The 18,199-nt window shown below is 42.1% G+C and overlaps 1 protein-coding gene across 18 annotated transcripts in view; it reads right to left on the bottom strand.

The window, feature by feature from the left end:
• Asph (aspartate-beta-hydroxylase) overlaps positions 1 to 18,199 on the bottom strand; it is a 220,260-nt gene that overhangs the window by 168,431 nt on the left and 33,630 nt on the right. For 2 of the 18 annotated variants that reach the window (NM_001177855.1, NM_133723.2), the window contains exons 4-5: positions 6,845 to 6,886; positions 3,395 to 4,711 (exon numbers count right to left, since the gene is read on the bottom strand). The exons of 12 other annotated variants lie outside the window; for them this stretch is intronic. In NM_001177855.1, the coding sequence (NP_001171326.1) occupies positions 4,365 to 4,711; positions 6,845 to 6,886 (389 nt within the window). In that variant the 3' untranslated portion in view covers positions 3,395 to 4,364. Of the gene's footprint in view, positions 1 to 3,383; positions 4,712 to 6,844; positions 6,887 to 11,129; positions 13,438 to 18,199 lie in introns of those variants that run through there. 4 more of the 18 variants (NM_001177856.1, XM_017320345.2, XM_006538159.3 and 1 more) reach the window with 3 other exon arrangements.

Consider the following 18,199-nt stretch of genomic DNA (forward strand, 5'->3'; position numbering starts at 1 on the left):
TACCCAAACTTGCTGAAGAACACTATTTCATGGTAACGCAGTAACTGTCATGCTGAAGCAGGCTCTTGTGACTGAGTATGTTTTCATTGACAGCCCCTACAAAGCATGTAGCTGCTTGGTGGAATGTTCTGAGTATAAAACTTAGATTTTCTTTCTTACATGCAGCTCCCTGAAGGTCAACTCTTTCAAATCCTGTTTCTGTGTTAGTCACAGATGCAGAGACCAGAACATTCTTAGGCCTCACAGGTGTGGTATTCGCTAGTGTTTTCTCTAGCCCTTAGCTCAGGAAAACATAGGATTTCAGCTGAACCCTTCATGAAGACATGTGCATGCACGGTACAAAGGACTGAGAACTTAGGCGCTTGGCTCACACCATGTCCCCAGGAGTAAGAATGAACCATTGCTCGGCTCCCATGCCTCTCTCTTTAGCCCCTCGATGGGATTCCACGGGTCCATTACCATCAGTGTTCTTCAGGAGTAAAGGAACCTGAGGAGCCAAGAATGTTGACGGCTCACACATGTGTAGCCTACATGGGCTCTCGAAGCCACTCTGACACAGGTGTCACAACCTATCAACAAATGAGAAAAACTACAAGTGCCAACATGGATATGTTGTGTTGCAATAACTCACGGCATCAATTTTGAGAACATTTCCAAATGGCATTAGCAGATGAGGAGAGGCAACACACCCAGCATATGGAAAAAGGATTACAGATAGCATAAGATAATAAATCATTATTGTTTATTCCCTTTCATTCCGTCAATGGAAACACCTAAGGGGGATCCTTATCCCCCACAGGAGCTACAGAGGCTGAACACCTGGGGAGCAAAGCGGTTCGCCCATAGCATGTTCCCTGTGAACTTCGAGAATTCACTCAGCTCTGCAGAGTGGTACAAGCAGCTACACCTACTAATGTGTGTCTCATGAGACCATGTATACCAAGCATGAAGTCAGACTCCAGACACTGACCATACATGAGGTGACATTAAACATACTGAAATTCACAAGGAACATGATCAGGCAGGGAAATGCCAACGGGAGAGAGCAGATGCTGATAATACAGTGCTTTGAGGCAGTGTCATCTGAAGGTCAGACGATGAGAAAAGAGAGATTCTTAGAAACGCTGACAGGCTAGAAAACATTTTGAGAAAGCAATCTTTAAGGATATCTGCTCCTTAAATGTAATGGATCTCCAAGGTCTAAATAAATTTAATGCAATGTCATTATTTACAAATTTTACAGCATTACCTCAGAAAATAAAAATGTTACAGATGTGACAAAAACTTGCAAATTTACTGTTCCTTTTCAAATGTATCCTGGAAGTCTTGTTTGCTAGCTACAAAGAATCACAGATTGTGTTTAGCTGAGAATTATCCTCAGCTAGCAGTTACAATGAATTAGAACTACCACATGAATGATCCTGAGTATGTCTGGGAATGGCACAGCATGGGCAACCTCAGTCACCACGCAGGTTTATCTCCCTCTTTCGGCTCACCTGTGCTCTTTAACTGAAATCTGGATGCTAAGATACTGGATCGTGAGACAATGCCAAAAGACCGAGTATAACCATCTGTAGCATAGAGAGAAAGGAGAGACTGGCTGGGGAAAGGAGAGAAAGGGAGAATAAATCCAGTCCCCACTCACAGACATTCCCCAAAATGTGAAGTGCCTAGTAACAGGTCAGTATTTCTGCTGGGTGCTATGAGCCACTTCTGTGACTGCCTGTGGACCCCGAGTTCTCTTTCAATTCCTGAGTGCTGCTGTTCAGAGGAAAAAGTACCTCTAGATCCAAAGAAGCTTACAGCATCTTCCCAAAGTCCAAGCGATGCTCACCTTCTTATGCTGGTGCTGATCCTAAGGCCCTCTCATTGCCTAGAACTGAGCACTTCTAGACTTTAAACTCCCTGGCCACTGAACTTCAAACCAAGGTAAACGTAATAAAAATGCCTCCACTAAAGTTGTGTCCTTCTATGGCGGGGAGGTGGGGGGGGGGGGATTGCCTGTAGGAGAAACATCATTAAATTTCTTGCAAGTAATGTTTTTTAATTAAATCCTGTATCTCGCAGTAAAATCAGAATACATTTTGAAGACACTGAAACTGTCCTGCAGGTTTGCTGTTTTTCAGTTATCCTTGAAGGTCTCTGATGTCCCAGACGTCCATTTATGAATGGAAAATGCCAAAACACTTTGGCACTCATTCATGCTCCACCCCCAAATCCCTGTTTCAAAAACCAATAATCTAAAAAGAATGTTCAACAGATTCTCCTAGGGAGTTTGCTCCACCAGAACCCTCCAGAAAAATAAGGCAATGTCTCTGAGGCCTGCCGAAGTCTCCTTTCGTACCACATGGTTGTATCTTGCAAGGAATAAAACAGACCAAATTAGCATGACCAGGATTTTGGAAATTGAACTAGGAGGAACTTCTCATCACAGACCTGAAATGCGGAAGCCATCAGTCTGAAGCTACAGTCACAGACCCCTGGTTTTAGTGTATGTGGTCTGGTATTTCATGAAAAAAATTACAAAACAAAATATCCTCACTAACCAACAGAGAATCAAGTCATGACATAGTGTAATTTCTTTGGGCCAGGAATATAATAGAGATCTTGGTATATGTACAAAAAGCCTCCTTTGGTGATTCCTTTAAGTGAGCTGGGATTTAGTTGTTTATAAGCAGAAAAAGCTGCTGGCTTTTAAGAGAAAAGAAAGAAAGAAAGAAAGAGAGAGAGGGAGGGAGGGAGGGAGGGAGGGAGGGAGGGAGGGAAGAAAGAAAGAAAGAAAGAAAGAAAGAAAGAAAGAAAGAAAGAAAGAGAGAGAGAGAGAGATGTTTGTTCTACATTTAAGTTTACTTATATCTGGTTTTAGTGCCTTTTAACTAGGCCAAAAAAATTTCTATTTCAAATCTCTTCATAGAAAAGCTAAAAAGTTATTTTTAAAATTTAAAGTCTTCTTGATAAAATGTTTTATTCTATTATCAAGTTACTTTTACTATTGGTGTGTGTGTGTGTGTGTGTGTGTGTGTGTGTGTGTGTGTGTGTGTGTGTGAAAGAGAGAGAGAGAGAGAGTGTGTGTGTGTTTGTGAAAGAGAGAGAGAAAGAGAGTGTGAGAGAGAGAGAAAGAGTGTGTGTGTGTGTGTGTGTGTGTGTGTGTGTGTGTGTGCGCGCGCTGGCGCCCAAGACAGGATCTTGACATAGCCCAGACAGGCTATAGCCAAGGAGATCTGTAGCCAAGGAGGAGCTCAAACTCGTGGTCCTCCTACCTCCATCTCTCAGTGCTGGGATTACAGGCCCGAGGCACCCACCGTACCCTGGTCAGACTTTTTAATTAACATGTAACCTAAAGATAAGTTAGAGCATCATGCACAGACCAGCACACATTTGTAGAAATGTCTCCCTCAATGATATTTCTTTTATTAATTGTTTGTGATGGGCTAAGAAGTTTGATCTCAAATTTGCGGTCGTCTGGAAATGATAAATAATCATGATACAAACATAAGAATATATGCCAGCTAACCACACCTGAAACATAAGAATATAAGCCAGCTAACCACACCAACTGAAACATAAGAATGGAAGCCAGCTAACCACCACTGAAAAACAGTGAACCACACAAGTACCGCAGTGAAGCCAACGTCTTTGGATGATTCACAGTCCATACAGCTAACATAAATAAAAGCATTTGGAAATGTTCTCCTAGATAAAACTCTTTAATTCTTGACAATACATAGAATTCAGAAAGATGTGTCCGGAGTGGGCTGAACAGGCTCTCGGTTTATCCTTATTGTTTATGTAATGAAAGGAAGGTGTGAAAACAGGAAGCTGGGTAAGAAGAGGAAGGGCAACTAAGGCCGCTAAGGGGACAGGAAGGTAGGAGATAAGGTGTGAGGCACGAGCTCAACCTGGACAGATGGAGCCTAAAGGGCAAAGGCCTAACAAATGAGGAGGGAGGTGACAGACAGTAGCCTGGGGCTGCCATGGGCAAGCTGGGAGCAGGAAGGGAGGAGGCAGGGAAGACCCTGCCTGGCTGAGTCCCTCGCTGCACATTAATACTTCTCATGCTCTCCAGACTCTTTCTTACTTACCTCAATACAGGATTTAATAAAGGATTAAAACCATTACAATTCACACTACGCACATAGCAATAAAAACAGGTCATTACATTGTATAACACAAACTTTCATTTTTTTTTTTTGAAACTGAGAAGATGACAAAGTATACTTGATTCACAGAATTTACTTATTGAGCACCAATAAACACATCCAGTGGCTAATATGGATCATTTTCCCAGTCGGAGCAATCCCAGATTTCCTCTGCCCTTTAGCAGCGAACTGGAGTGAGGAAGGTGAGTCATTTCTGACAGGCCTTCAGTTCTTTCTCTTCTGGCCATTTTCCTTGGCGACGTGAGCATGCCCAGAGGAGCTTCTTCCTCGCCTGTCTTTGTCTCTGGCAGCCACTTTACTAGAAACAGCCTTTGTCTCTACGGCCTTCTTCCAGCTTTCCTTAGACTTGGAACTCTTGTCAGAGCTGGCTTTCTCCTTGTCTCTGTCTCTCTTCCCTGCAGCGGATGCTTTCTGGGATGTGTCTGAGTCAGGCTTCTTCCTCCCCTTCCCTCTATCCTCCTGCTCCTTCTTCCCCTGCCTTCGCTCTTCATTCTTGCTAGGCACAGCTTTCCCTCTCTCCTTCTTCAGCTCTTCTTTGATGGGTTCTTTAGCTTTCAGGTTTTCCAATCAAAGGAAAAAATGTTTACTGACCACATCTCTTAAATCATGGCACGGCATGTTAGATGCCCTTGTTAGATGCACTGCCCTGTTCCCACCCACCCGGGCATGGAACTCCCTCCTTCAGGCATTAGCCTACTAGTTCAAACGTTGAGTAAAAAGAGATACAAACCTCTATAAAGTATTAGCTATGAAATAAATTCTAAGACTATTTCATCCTATTTTCCAGCTTAAAATATGGCTTGACTTGTGTTAACACAGGCTGGCATTCAACATTAACAAGGTAAGCCCATCCGTTAGGGCAGTGAAGAGTTAACTCCTAACTATAATGTCATAAGTAAAGGAACACAGGCACTATGAAAACAAACTTTAACTTGTTTTTAAACAATAACTTAAAACTTTCAGCTTCAACATTCTGTCATGCCCTTAACCGTTATGTTTATAGGACTTCAGAACAAAGGTATACAGGTAAGTTAAATACCACTTAATTCTTCACAACACACACACACACACAAAAAATCCATATAAAAATTTTTAATTTTGTTTTCTGTAACATTTTAATAGCAATTTTATGAATTTTTTTATGCTTATGTCAACTTCATAAAATCAGTACTCTTTTCTTTAAGTACATTTCCCTGGTAATTTTTGGAAGGCCACACAAGCCAATGCTCACATCCTCCACATCTCTTAGGATGCGAGAAAGCAGTTAAGTGGGAAGTCCAGGTACTTCCAATCTCAGATAAAACACTGTTTTCACATTACATTCTATAAAGTTTAACTGGGCAGTTAGCAAAAGTTTCACTTTTCACTTTCTGCTCTCACCAGGACATTATAAAAGATTCTCACTGCATAAGACAGCGATTAAACAGCCACAAACAAAACGAAAGATCTAACAAAATGTGAAAGATGTCTGCCCTAACAAAGTGTGTCTAAGATCCACGTAACACTAGGACCTTCAGGGTGAACTCTGGACATGTGGTACTCACAAAAGACAGTACCTTTCTACGTGGTCTACTGAAAGTCGATTAGCAAAAAACTCATTAAACTTCTAAAAATACTGATTCAAACTCAGACAGGACCATCTGCAAGGCTGCATCCCCCTCAGGGCTGCCCACAGAGCAACAGAAAATGGCAAAGCAAACTGTAAGACACTTGCTCACTGCTGTCAGGCCTTATTCTGTTCTGTATTTTTAAAATTATATCCTTAATGCTTAAATTGTATCAACAGAACATGAGGCAGGATTATAATTTACTGGCAATTTAGTTCAAAACTGCTTATATAAAAATAAAATGATTAAAAAATGATTTTCTTCTTGGGAATTATTTTGGTGAGATACTAGTTAGAAATTTAAGTTTTCGCAACCTACAACTGAAAATGAAAACTAAAACTCCCGCATATCCCAGAGTAAAAGCCTTGTATATTAATGATTTTAACACACAAGAAATTACCAATACGCCAAGTACTTACACACACAAAACTGTCCTAAGATTTTGAAAGAAAGGCATGCATGTCTTCCATGCATCCCCCTGAAGAGCACCAGTGCTTACATGTAAAGATATACAGGCTGTAATAATACAATGTTAGTGTACATATACTATCACACAGGTACAGCAATTGTAATGCATTAGAATATCAAACTCAGCAGACCCTATATCAACAATTCAGAGCTCTAGGTTATAAAGCTAACCTTCAGTGTAAGAGCACACTGGCTCTTATTCTGCTTTAGGAAAGCGTCCCCACAGCCTTGGGAGAAATAAAGTCAATCGCTGATGGACTCACCGTTGTAAAAATCAGACCATAAAAGGTTTTAGGAAGCATGAGAAAATGTGCATATGTAATTTAACAAGCACAGTCCAATAAACATAGACAGCTATGTTGATAAACTCTTAATGTACAGGCTGTTAGAAAGGTCTGGTAACAAGGAAGGGAAATTAATTAAAATTACAGACTAGCTAGAAGAAGCAAAAGTCTATAATTTAGTCTTTTAAAAGCTTTTCATAACACAGAGCGCCCAAATCAAAAAGCAGTACTGTTAACTGTGGCTGCATCTCCATCAGAAACAACATGCGCCATCAAGCATGAACTTCACTCACTAGAGGCTGCTTGACAACACAGAAAATAATACCTTTAGCCTTAGTTTTCCTCTTGGCTAACCCACCAGGTCCTTCTGTTGGTATTTACAAGATAAAAAGAGGTTACGAAGACATGTTGAGGAAATTAAAATTCAGTACCTATAAATAATTTAAACTGATAATTCTATGAAACGAATTAAAGTGCTTAGGCTTACCATTTAAAGGCCAGTAAACATCAATCAGAAATACAGCCTTAGGACTTCAGTAACTATAGTCTTAAGAGGAACACATTATAACTAACCTGAGAACCAGTCAGCACCATAATTCACATTAGACTTTCAAGATGTTTGTGCGTAATTTGCATTAGACCTCCACGGCTTTGCAACTGCCATGGCCTTTCTCTCAGGCAGTAGACTTCTCAAGCCACAGGCGATTTGCAGGGGACTGGGACCCTTGTTTCCCTTCTGCTTCACACTGCTAACCACACATATTCCCATAGAATCTTCATCTTTGAGCACACATGGCTTTTCTCTATCATTTCAAATTCAATGTTTTAAAGTTCCATAAGCAAACAATGCATTATTACATCAGTCATGCTTGTTACTGTAAAAACTTTGTAATTGCTTTGTACTTTCACTCTTAGAAAATCAAAGTCATGATAAAGGGTTTGGGATTTTGTTTGTTGTTTTAGTTTTTAACCCTGTAAGATAACAAACATCAACACTATCTTCTTTCAACATACTCTTTTCCAACAGGGTTGTACTTACATCTCAGTCAATTGGCTTTCTTTTTCTATTTCCCACTCTCATAAATGTTATTTTATATATTCATATACTGTTAGGCTTTCTCAAGTGGTGTTCTAAGCTGCCAATCCAATTCTTGGCTATATCAGGTAGGAGACTGAGTTCTTACCATGGGAGAATAAGAATTTACAAATGGTTAACCAACAGCTAAGTTTGGGGAGTATCAGACAGGAGCCCCAAACCTGAGGTTTACCATACTACAAACTACAATGGCCATTGTTTCCCCACACTCCAGTCACAACCCCATTTCTGGAATGAGGTGTTCATGTGCTCCTGTTAGTTTTCTTGCTCACATCCTCCATCTTTAACCTCTACTGTAGTCAACTGTGTCCATCAAACGAGATAGCGCATCTGAGATGGTCATTTATTAGTCAGTTGAAGTCTTATGATCATCTTTCTGGAGATGGAAAGTCTGAGAATGCCAGGCCATCAAGAGAAGGGGGAGGGGAAAGGGAAAAGGAAAGGGTAGTAGTGATTAGCTGCTGGCTCTCTGTGGGAGACCTAACAACAGCATCAGAAGAACCAGTACTTTCTAAGGCAAAAACAGTGTATCACTGTGCAACAAATACTGTCAGCACTGCCAAACAAGTTTAATTAATTCAGAATGAAATACCAATCCTACTTCTGTAACACTAACCTTTAAAGTATAAAAGGAATGAGACTATAGCATCTATACTTTAGGACCTTGGATGTCCACTTGCATTGCTATATTGTTTCCATGGCAGCCTAGACTCCCACTAAAATGAAAGGTAGGGGGAAAAAAAAATCAATCTACTCCCCACACTAACTCACTAGAACCCAAACGAGCTGCACTACCGCCAGGGTGGTAAAACATTAAGAAAGAATGTTGCACTTAAAACTTTAGATTTGGTGAAAGGCATCAAAGTGAAACAAATTATCCAAGTGCAGCAAACATCCAGAGGTCACAGGCATCCCCTTAACCTACTTTTTTCTCTGGGGAAAAAAATAATTAATTAAAAAAAATCTAAAAATCTACCAACAGTGACTTTGGAGGAATGTTTTCAATGAGAAGATCAGGGCAGCCCATTAACTGACAACTATCCTACTTAGTTTCTAAGGGGAGAGAATGGACAGGAAAGATCCCAGCCCTTGGGAGATAAGAAATAAACACCCGAGCACCCCAAAACAGAGGAAGAGCAGGACCAGGAAAATTGGGTTCTAAAAGTCACAACAGGGCAGGAGGGAAGCCTGCATGCTGCTAAGAAGTGTTGTTTCTTGTCGCCTGAGCTTCCTCCGTTGGTTTTCCCAGCAGAAGGGACAATGGCACTGAGAAAGGCGAATCCTGAGACGCAGCTTGCTCAGGAGTGGCAGGAAGAGAGATACAGCAGGCAGTCCTCAGGATGAAGCAGACTGGGAACAGAGCACGGGTGAAGTGCCTATCCAAAGCCGCAGGATTTGAGGCGCAGAGCATGCAACAGGAATGGCTGCAGGGGAGGGGGAGCCGAGGTACTGGGAGAGGAAGGATGGGAGACAGGCTGGGGAGACTGGGGGAGACTGGGTTTAGAACCAGCATACTATAAAAGGCCTGAAAGACAAGAAGCAATGGCTCGGAAGAAATTCTGTGAGGGAAAGCAAGCAAGCCAGGGTCCAACAACAACAAAGCATCAAACAATCACCTCTCCTGAAGAATGCAAAGATGGTGGATGGCGGGAGAGCTTGGCTAGTGTTTACAGCACTACAGGAAATAGAGGTGGTCATGAAAGCCACTGATCAGCAGAGTTAAGTTACTACCTTTATGCTGCCTCTGGCTGCTGTGGATTCACAGTGACAGACACATCAACAAACACACCTTCACTTCCTTCTTTTCTGTCTTTACTGGTGCCCCAGGGACAAAAGGAATCCCATTAAACAATAAAAGATACTACTCTGCTATTTACAACTGTAAAGAGTCCCCAAGCACTGTTGAGAGAAGTTCTATCCAGTGGGGAAGGGAACCTCTGGCCACCTGTAGTCCACTGGGATGTAAGTACTGATGAGGCTGTCCCCGTTTAAGGCAGTCTTGATGGAAACAGTAAGTGAATGTAAAAGAAAACGCAACAACAACAAAAGGAAGCCAGCAGCAGTCACTGTGCTCTGCTAGTGTGTGTGGTAATTACTGTGTACACATGTCATGGCTACAAATTCTTTAACAGAAATGTGAAAAGGTAGTCATGTTCTTCACTTAGAGAGAACGCCTAATGGATGCTCTTTTGGCAATGGCCACAGGGTCATTACTACAGACCCATCCCAAAATGTAATATCCGCTATGACTAGAATGTGTGCATGACTAAGCCAAGCTGGGTCCATGGTTTTGCCACATGCAGAACACATGGCTTTAGAAGGGCTCTCTTATGGCATCCGGCATCCGAGTAGCTCCTTCAGGGGACAGATTCCTATCTTTCCCACCGAGGTCACCTCGCCACTCCCATGCTTCCTAAAGAGACTGCGCACTGAGTCCAAGATCCTCACCTTCCTCTTTCCTACACTGGAACACTAAACCCAATCCCAATGTGGACTACACAAAACCCAAGTGTAAAGTGTCCAAATGGTACGGCGGGTTTACCTCAGCAAATATAAGGAAACTATGCCATGCCTGCCCTATCAACTAACATATGAACATAGAGTCACTGAATTCCTTGTTCAGTGTTCCAATATGCATCATGATTAATGAAAATCCCACAGCCCACACCATAGAAAGTTTGTGTCACATTACAGAGCTAAGCCAGAGTCTTAAGAAAGGGTTGTTAGTACCAATCTCTGTGAGACACTGCCCAGCAGTAAGATAGGCAGCAGAGCAGTGAACTCTCTGCTTCCACAGTCCTTTAAAGTTGCCAATATTAAGAGAGCTAAAAACAAACAAACAAAACCCCCCAAAAACCACTGTAATTAGAATAACTAAGGGTAAATACATCTCAGCCCAGGATCAAATACAGAAAAGGCTTTTCTTACAATGTCTGGACAGGGCTACGGAAGGCAGAGGAAACTTGTACAGAAAAAGACTCAAGTGTGAGGTGAGCAAGCAGGACTAGCCAGCACTCCCTCCCGTGTGTGGCTTCTGCAGGATCCACAGGCAGCACACTGACGGCCAGGCTTCTGAGTTAGTAAGGTCAGCTCCTGGAAAACCCTCCAGCTTACATACCATCATTCAACATTCCAAGTGAAAGAACAGCGGAAAGTAGCCAAAGAACCACACACAACCTCCAGCTCCCCTTCCCAATTTAACTGAACTTGAGACCAGAAAAGTGGCCCAGTACATGAGCAGGCAGGACAGCCACTTTGGGAGCCAATGCTACATAGACGGCACAGCACTGGTCAGTTTTTTAGATGATGAAAACTGAAAAGGCAAAGTTAACACAGTGATTTACAACTCTGTAACTAATTGAACACTCATATACACAGCATACAAAGTGGCCTTTCAAAGTCAGCCCATAAATGTAAGACATGAAGTAAGAAAATACCTATGAAACAAAATTACAAAATAAATTCACAACTTCAGTATATGTAATCAATAACACTTAAGAAAAGTTACATTTGCTTTAGACCACATTTTTGCCAATAACTTTATTCTTTCTCATACACACACAAATAAGCCTCAGATACAAGTTGAAGGAAGTCAGAGAAGTCAGGGGTTCTTCAGCTGCCTGTATTTTATCATCACTTAGGGTTTTTTAGATGCACTGATCGGAGGTGGTATAAAATTGTTGGCAAGTTACCACGCTTGCTTTACAGTTGGGAAGATGGGCATAATTAATTTCTGTACATATAATGTGCATTAGTATCATGACGATACAAAACCTGATGAGAAATTAATTACAAACGTTTTTAACACAGAAATTTAATTATTCATTCCTGACTAAAACCATCCACAGTTAGTAGTCATGGCACACAAACAAAACTGCTTTGAAAACCGTTTCTCAGCCATTTGGGTAAGTGACTTTTATTGTGTTTAGGACCTAAGGTTGTGAATTTAAAACAAACAACCATTGATTATTTCACAGCATTCAAATTCAAAATGAGTTTAGTCCTGAGCTGGAGAACTACAATGACTCTGAGAAGATGACTAAAGACTCCTCAGTCACTACGCTGCTAAGGCCTGAGCTGAAGTGCTTGCACCCTGGAGTGTAAGCAGCTTCTGACCAAGTCCTCACTGACAGTAAAACACTCGCTGGACACAAGAACGAGAAAAACTCCTAACAACCATTGAAGCTTGGGGAAGCCCTGGCCCATGAGTGGCACATGGAACCATGTACAAGAGTAGTGACATTAGAGAGAGAACTGCTGTGTTCTGATTTCAGGAACTCTACTTCAGCTGGCATTTCGTCATCCCAGAGCAAATGGCTGATGAAGGTAACTATGTAAAAACAGAGAATATCTGGGAATGATACTTAAATAAAACTGTCTGAAACTCCAGTGTACTCTGGTTTAAAACACATGAAGACCCAAAGCTGAGCAGAATTTTAGAGGCTCTCAACGGGAGCTAGACACTTTGAGAGTCATTGGAAGGGCAGCAGTAAACCTGTCAGGTGGCGCACGGCTCAGTCACAAGGGTAGTCACTAACACGTCCTTTCAGAGATGGATGCATATAGAGCTAATAACTGATTTTTTTAATAACTGATTTTGTATTACTGAGGCGAACTCAGTTTCAAAAAGCTAAGACAAAGCTACTGCCGTGTTCATAGTTTGGGAAAGAATTTTTTCTCCTAAAAATGAAGGACCAGTTCAATAAATTTAATTTACAATTCTACACATTATATTATACATAACTCACAAATCAACAGGTAATAAGTTAGTAAAAAATGGAAAAGCCTAATTCAGGAAAGATAGTTTTAATATGTACAACATTCTGCAAGACGCACATTCACACTCTCCCTCTTTTATAATAGGGTGACCCCAAAAAAAGTTACAAATTACCTTCTCTAGATTTATATTTGAAAATAAAATTGAAAACAAATTCTGATTTCAGAAATGGACATATTCAAACCTATTAGTGTCTGAATTCAGAAACTTCACTGCCCTAAGGCAAAAACATAGGATTTTTAAATTATGTCAAAAGCACCATTAATACAGAACTTTAACAAGTTTGTAGGAACTTATATGACTAGTCAATTAACCTAAAGAAATTACAGATTAAAAAGTACCAGCTTCACTACACAGCAGGCAAGTTAAAGGTCAACAAAGGAGCATTCGCTGATTAGTCATGCCAGAAATATTGTTAGAATCACTCCCATTAGAACTATCATTAAAAGTATGAGAAAGACAAGCATCAAGGGTTAAGTACAACACAATTTCCAACTTAGTTCAGTGAATACATAAGTTGAGATAAAATGATACAGAAACCAATTATACTACCAAGAACATCATTTCCAATGCACTTTGTGAACAGCTATAGGAATGAGGAATACCACTTCCTTTCTGGGTGTGGAGGGAGCCAAGCGAGGGGCTAGCTAAGTGGCTGTGCTGGGCAGGATGATCAGGATCATATGGGTGGCATTATCTGAAGTCACAACTGCCCCACTGCACGTTGAGCCCTGCGTAAGCAAAGGAAGAGGAGGCAGCTCCGTTTTCCAACCCACTGCTTTTCAGTCCCTGAGTTGAAGTTACTGATTATGCAAATCCAAAATGACACAGGTCTTTCCCTGAACCCCTTCATTCTGTGACGTACCATCAACACCATCTGCAGTTTCGCTTTCTTCTTCCTCTTCTTCTAGCATTTCAAAAGGAGTCATTATATCATAGAGAAATGAGAGGAAACCATAAAACCAATCTGAACTCTCCTCCGCTAAAATAGTAAGGACTTCCTCAAGAGAATCAATATTTTCATTACTGCCATCTTTGGTCAGGCCTACATAAGAATAAAGGAAGAGAGAAAGAGAAAACAAGAAGAGCAGTTAGGTGGAAAAAGTTAAGCTTAGGCAGAGTGATCTCAAAAGGGGGGCGTATCATGGTCCCAGGTTTACAGAAAGGTAATGCGGAGAATACAGAGACCGGTACGAAGCACACCTCCAAGTCAGGCTTCAGTCCACCCAGCAAACCTCACGCTCCTCCCAGCTCATGAGCAGATCATCTTTTTCCTACTACAGTCTTGGGCAGGAAACCCTGCAGAGTATCAGCACACTCTGCAGACAGTGATAGGAGAAAGTGATACAGAGGGCAAAGCAAACACTTCCGACAGCCTCCCAATCTGCACACTGATGAGCCAGACCTGATCATACGCCCTGGAGTAAACTGCAGGTGCTCCGGAGTACATAAGCCAGCGGATTACAGCCTGCAGCATCTCATCTGGTATCCAGACGCTCAAATATGGTCATTCATATCAAACGCCTAACTCAGTTAGTGCTATACACTCTTACAACTTGTTCAAGGCCTTGTAAGTTAGAATGAGCTGATAAGAGTCCTCTCTGCCTACCTAGAAGAACCCCGAGGAAGGCTGAGAAGGCTCTAGCAGCCACTGGCAGGGGGGGTAGGGATAGGGGACAACCCTGACCCCTCTTCCTCTTGCCCATGAAAGAAGGCATTCTTACTGCAAAGATTCTTGTTCTCTGCTGTTTTCTAAGCACTGCTCCCAAACAGGACCCTCTGAATAGAAGAAATAAAGAGGTAAATTATTATGACCGTCTCCAGTGGGAAATGACCCGAAGTAGGGAAAGACCCTTGAGATGTAAAGTCAGTTCCCTATACACTGAAAGGCCCCAGAATTTGAGGAAGAAAAGCAGGTGGTAGTTATGACAGGAAGAAATATGTGCATCAGAATCTCCAGCGCCTTCGTAACCAAAGCCGGGTCATTTCAGGTCATTTACAACACAACTTCTCCATGTACCACAACTACCAGCAATACCGACATACAAGAGATAACAGAATCCTGGCTACCTGTCAAGCTTACAGTGAACTTCTCTGCTATTGTCAACTGAAGAACAGGCCCTATCAGTTTCCACATGTGAGGAGAGAGGAAAGACACAAACTGCAGTCAGTATTTAATCAGTTTTTGACAAGTCCCGGGCTTTTTCATTTAACTTGAGTCTCCCAATGCTATGAACAGAGATCTGCATTTCCACCCAAGACCTGTGAGAACGATACTTCTCCCCACCCTAAATACTACCACCGTGTATTTAGAGAAAACCCTTGCTGTGTTTCATTATCCTCTGTGCTCTAAGTGCTTCCTATTACTACATATAAAATAAGAAACTTCCGAGCTTCAGCATGGCAAGTGGCACTGAGCAGCAAACATTTGGACAATGACCTACCTACACGGCCTAGAGTTGTGTGTGTCCTGTATATGGATGTATATATTTGTGTGTGTGTCCTGTATATATTTGTGAACATCACATACTTGTGTGTGTGCATATGTGGTGTCAGAAGTTTCTGTCAAGCATCTTCTTCATGACCCAGCACTGAGCCTGGGAGGCCTTGAGGTTCACAGTGAGTTTGCCTTGAATGTGGGAGCCCAGGTAGGTGCCGAGTGAAGCAGCACAGGGTATCTCCCTAAAGGAGATCACTGAGTAGCAAGTCCTGAGGGATTCTCCTGTCCCCACTGCCTGAGGAGAAATGAACTGTTGCACTGTGAGAATCCAGGTTTGGGTCCTCAGGCTTGGGAAACAAGGGTTTCACCAACCACTCCATCTCCAAAGCTGTATCTGTAGTTCTTAAAGCAGGAATGCCAGGCTGACAAGAAAAATGATCCTGGGCACAGACCTCCTCTGAGCTGAGTCTGCCTCAAATGAACAGCACTAAACGCTGGGCGAGCTCCATGCTCCTCATATGGCCTCACGGTCCTTTCCAGTCTTTGCTTAGGCTGAGTGCCTCTGCTTGGTGCTGCAGCCACACCTGACTGACAGGGGTCAGCCATACCTGACAGGGGTCAGCCACGTGCTAGCTGTACAACAGAGGGGCAGGCTTGCATCTTCCGGCGAGGTTATTATAAGACATTAGTCCTAGAACTGAGTCCTGGGCATTCCTGCTGACAGTATGTGGGGAACATTTTTTTTTCTTTTTTCTTTTCTTTTCTTTTATTTAGATTATGAATCAATTGCATCACTTTCCCCTTCCCAGTTGGTCTTTCCTCCAAACCCTCCTATTGCAGCTCCAGCCAGTGCTTGCTGTCTCTCCAGTTCACTGCCTCTCTCTAATTGTGGTTGCATATGCACGTGTCTATAGGTTTCATTAACACACTGAAACCCAAATCACTTGCATTTCAGACGACTTGGCCTAAACAATAGGAAATTCTATGTCCAAGGGCAGGGCATTTTCAAAGTGCATCAGGATACTTAGAATTAGTAGGATCAGTAGGAGCTATGGGTCTTGAGGAAAATCTAAAAAGAAAAGCAGCATATAGACTTTCCACAAATTAGTATTAGAGCTAGGCTTCAAACGCCAGGGGAAAAAAGTGTGGCCTGCGTGCCAGGTCTGTGGCCATTTAACGCTACATTAATTACTGTGCTTCTCAGTAATCTCTGTCCTCTCCTCTCTGTCACCTCTCCTCTCCGTCACCTCTCCTCTCCTCTCCTCTCCTCTCCTCTCCTCTCCTCTCCTCTCCTCTCCGTTACCTCTCCTCTCCGTCACCTCTCCTCTCCGTCACCTTGCTTCCTGCCTTTACCTAAAACTGCGCCCTAAGGGCCGAGGTCTCATCTCAACAAGACAGAAAACAAAGGCTGCTGTCAAGTGGGGCATGCTACCATCGTAGCTACCAACCTAACGATTGTTGTTCATGACTTCATTTCTTTCACTTGCCTAAACTAACGTCACCTGAAGATTTAATGTAGGTACTAAAACTCTGATTTAGATTGATAATGATGAAATTATAGCCAGAAAGCAATTACCATTAAGTCAAGATAGATCATGAAAGCTGCACAGTGGACTTCCAACTGTAAATAGGAAACGCTACCTCCCACTGCGCATACGGGAAAAGCATACACCAAGGTAGGGCTAAGTCAGGAGCTCTGTTACAGCTGGACATAAATAAAACTGCTTCATTCTTAGAGTTTGTTTTAAAAGGACGTAAAATCTAACTATGCAAAGCTGCTAACCTGCTACAATACCTTTCTATTGCTTCACAATCATAAATTCACAAGATGGTTTATTTAGCATGCTACTAAACTTAGGGCATATATAATACCAGGCCACAGCTATTGCCTTGCTAAGTAATTCCATCTGAAGCTTTAATATATATTGCTTCATACTAAGGAACAGGAAGTAAGCTGCTTCAAACCAGCCAAAACTGGCCAGAGTACACAAAATCTGCACATTCAAGTCACCACTAGCCTTCCTATTAAGACAGTATTTTAAAACAATGAGGAAATACCAATCTTTATTTAGTTCAAGAAAAACCTAGCTGTTAACGTAGTTACAAACACAGAGAGGAATCCATGACTGTCAAAACAGGAAAATGTGATCAATAACCACTAGTGTATGTTTTCATGTAAACTTAAATACAAATAGGACATTAAAGATACTTTCTGCCATGGTTTTATTTCAAAACTAACTTATGTAAAACTTGAGAAATGTACAGCTTCATCCATGGTCATATCATACTGAACATTTGGCCTTCATTTGGTCTCATTATGTATGCTAAGCAGAGCTGGCCCTAATCAGCATTTTAATGGGAGAAATTTACATCTTATAGTCAGGATTATGAAAAATAGTACTTTAAAAAAATCTGTTCCTCATTTGAAAACACATGAGGACATTACCTATATCTCTGAACATTAAGTTCAGAATATGAAATGCTTAAATCTGGAAACACAAATGAAGCTATAATTATTAAAATTTGATGTATTAAGAGCTACATGCTCTTATAAGAGCAATTTAAAAAGTCACAATGGAAGAGTGCTCATTTAGTATATCAATAAAAATGAAATATTAAGTTGCAAAATATCTTCCATAAAATGTTTACATTTCCCACACCTGAAAGGCCAGGAGAATGAATGGAAATCGCAGCTGCCAGGCATGGGTGGGGAGGGAGGTAGGGGGTGGGGGTGGTTCCCAGGACTCAATGCAGGTGACCTTAGCTGAGATGCCTAGCACCAGTGGGGACACTAAACCTAAAGAGGCCACCTCTTGTAGACAGGCATGACCCCCAGTGAACACCAACACACTCACAAAACTTTCGATCCAAACTTTGCCCTTTCAGAAAGAGATGCAGGGACAAAGATGGAGCAGAGACTGAAGGAATGGCCAGCCAACAACTGCAGATACCAATCTCTGACCATGTTAATGATACTCTGTTATGCTTACAAAGAGGAACCTAGCACAACTGTTTTTTGAGAGGCTCTACCAGCAGCTGACTGACACAGATGCAGATACTTAGAGCTAAATATTGGATGGAGGCTGGGGACCCCTACGGAAGAGTTAGGAGAAAAATTGAAGGCCCTTAAGGAGATGGCAACCACACAGGAAGACCAACAGGGACAACTAAGCTGGACTCCTGGGAGCTCCCAGAGACTGAGCCACCAACCCAAGAGCATGCATGGGCTGGATGGAGGCCACAGGTTGCCTTGTTCTGCCTCAGTGCGAGAGGATGTGCCTAATCCTATAGAGACTTGATGTGCCAGGGTGGGGGGGGTACCCAGAGGGGTCCTACCCTCTCAGAAGTGAAGTGGTGGGGGGAGGGA

This window comes from Mus musculus, chromosome 4 (assembly GCF_000001635.26).
Source record: "Mus musculus strain C57BL/6J chromosome 4, GRCm38.p6 C57BL/6J".
In the NCBI taxonomy this organism is placed as follows: Eukaryota; Metazoa; Chordata; class Mammalia; order Rodentia; family Muridae; genus Mus; species Mus musculus.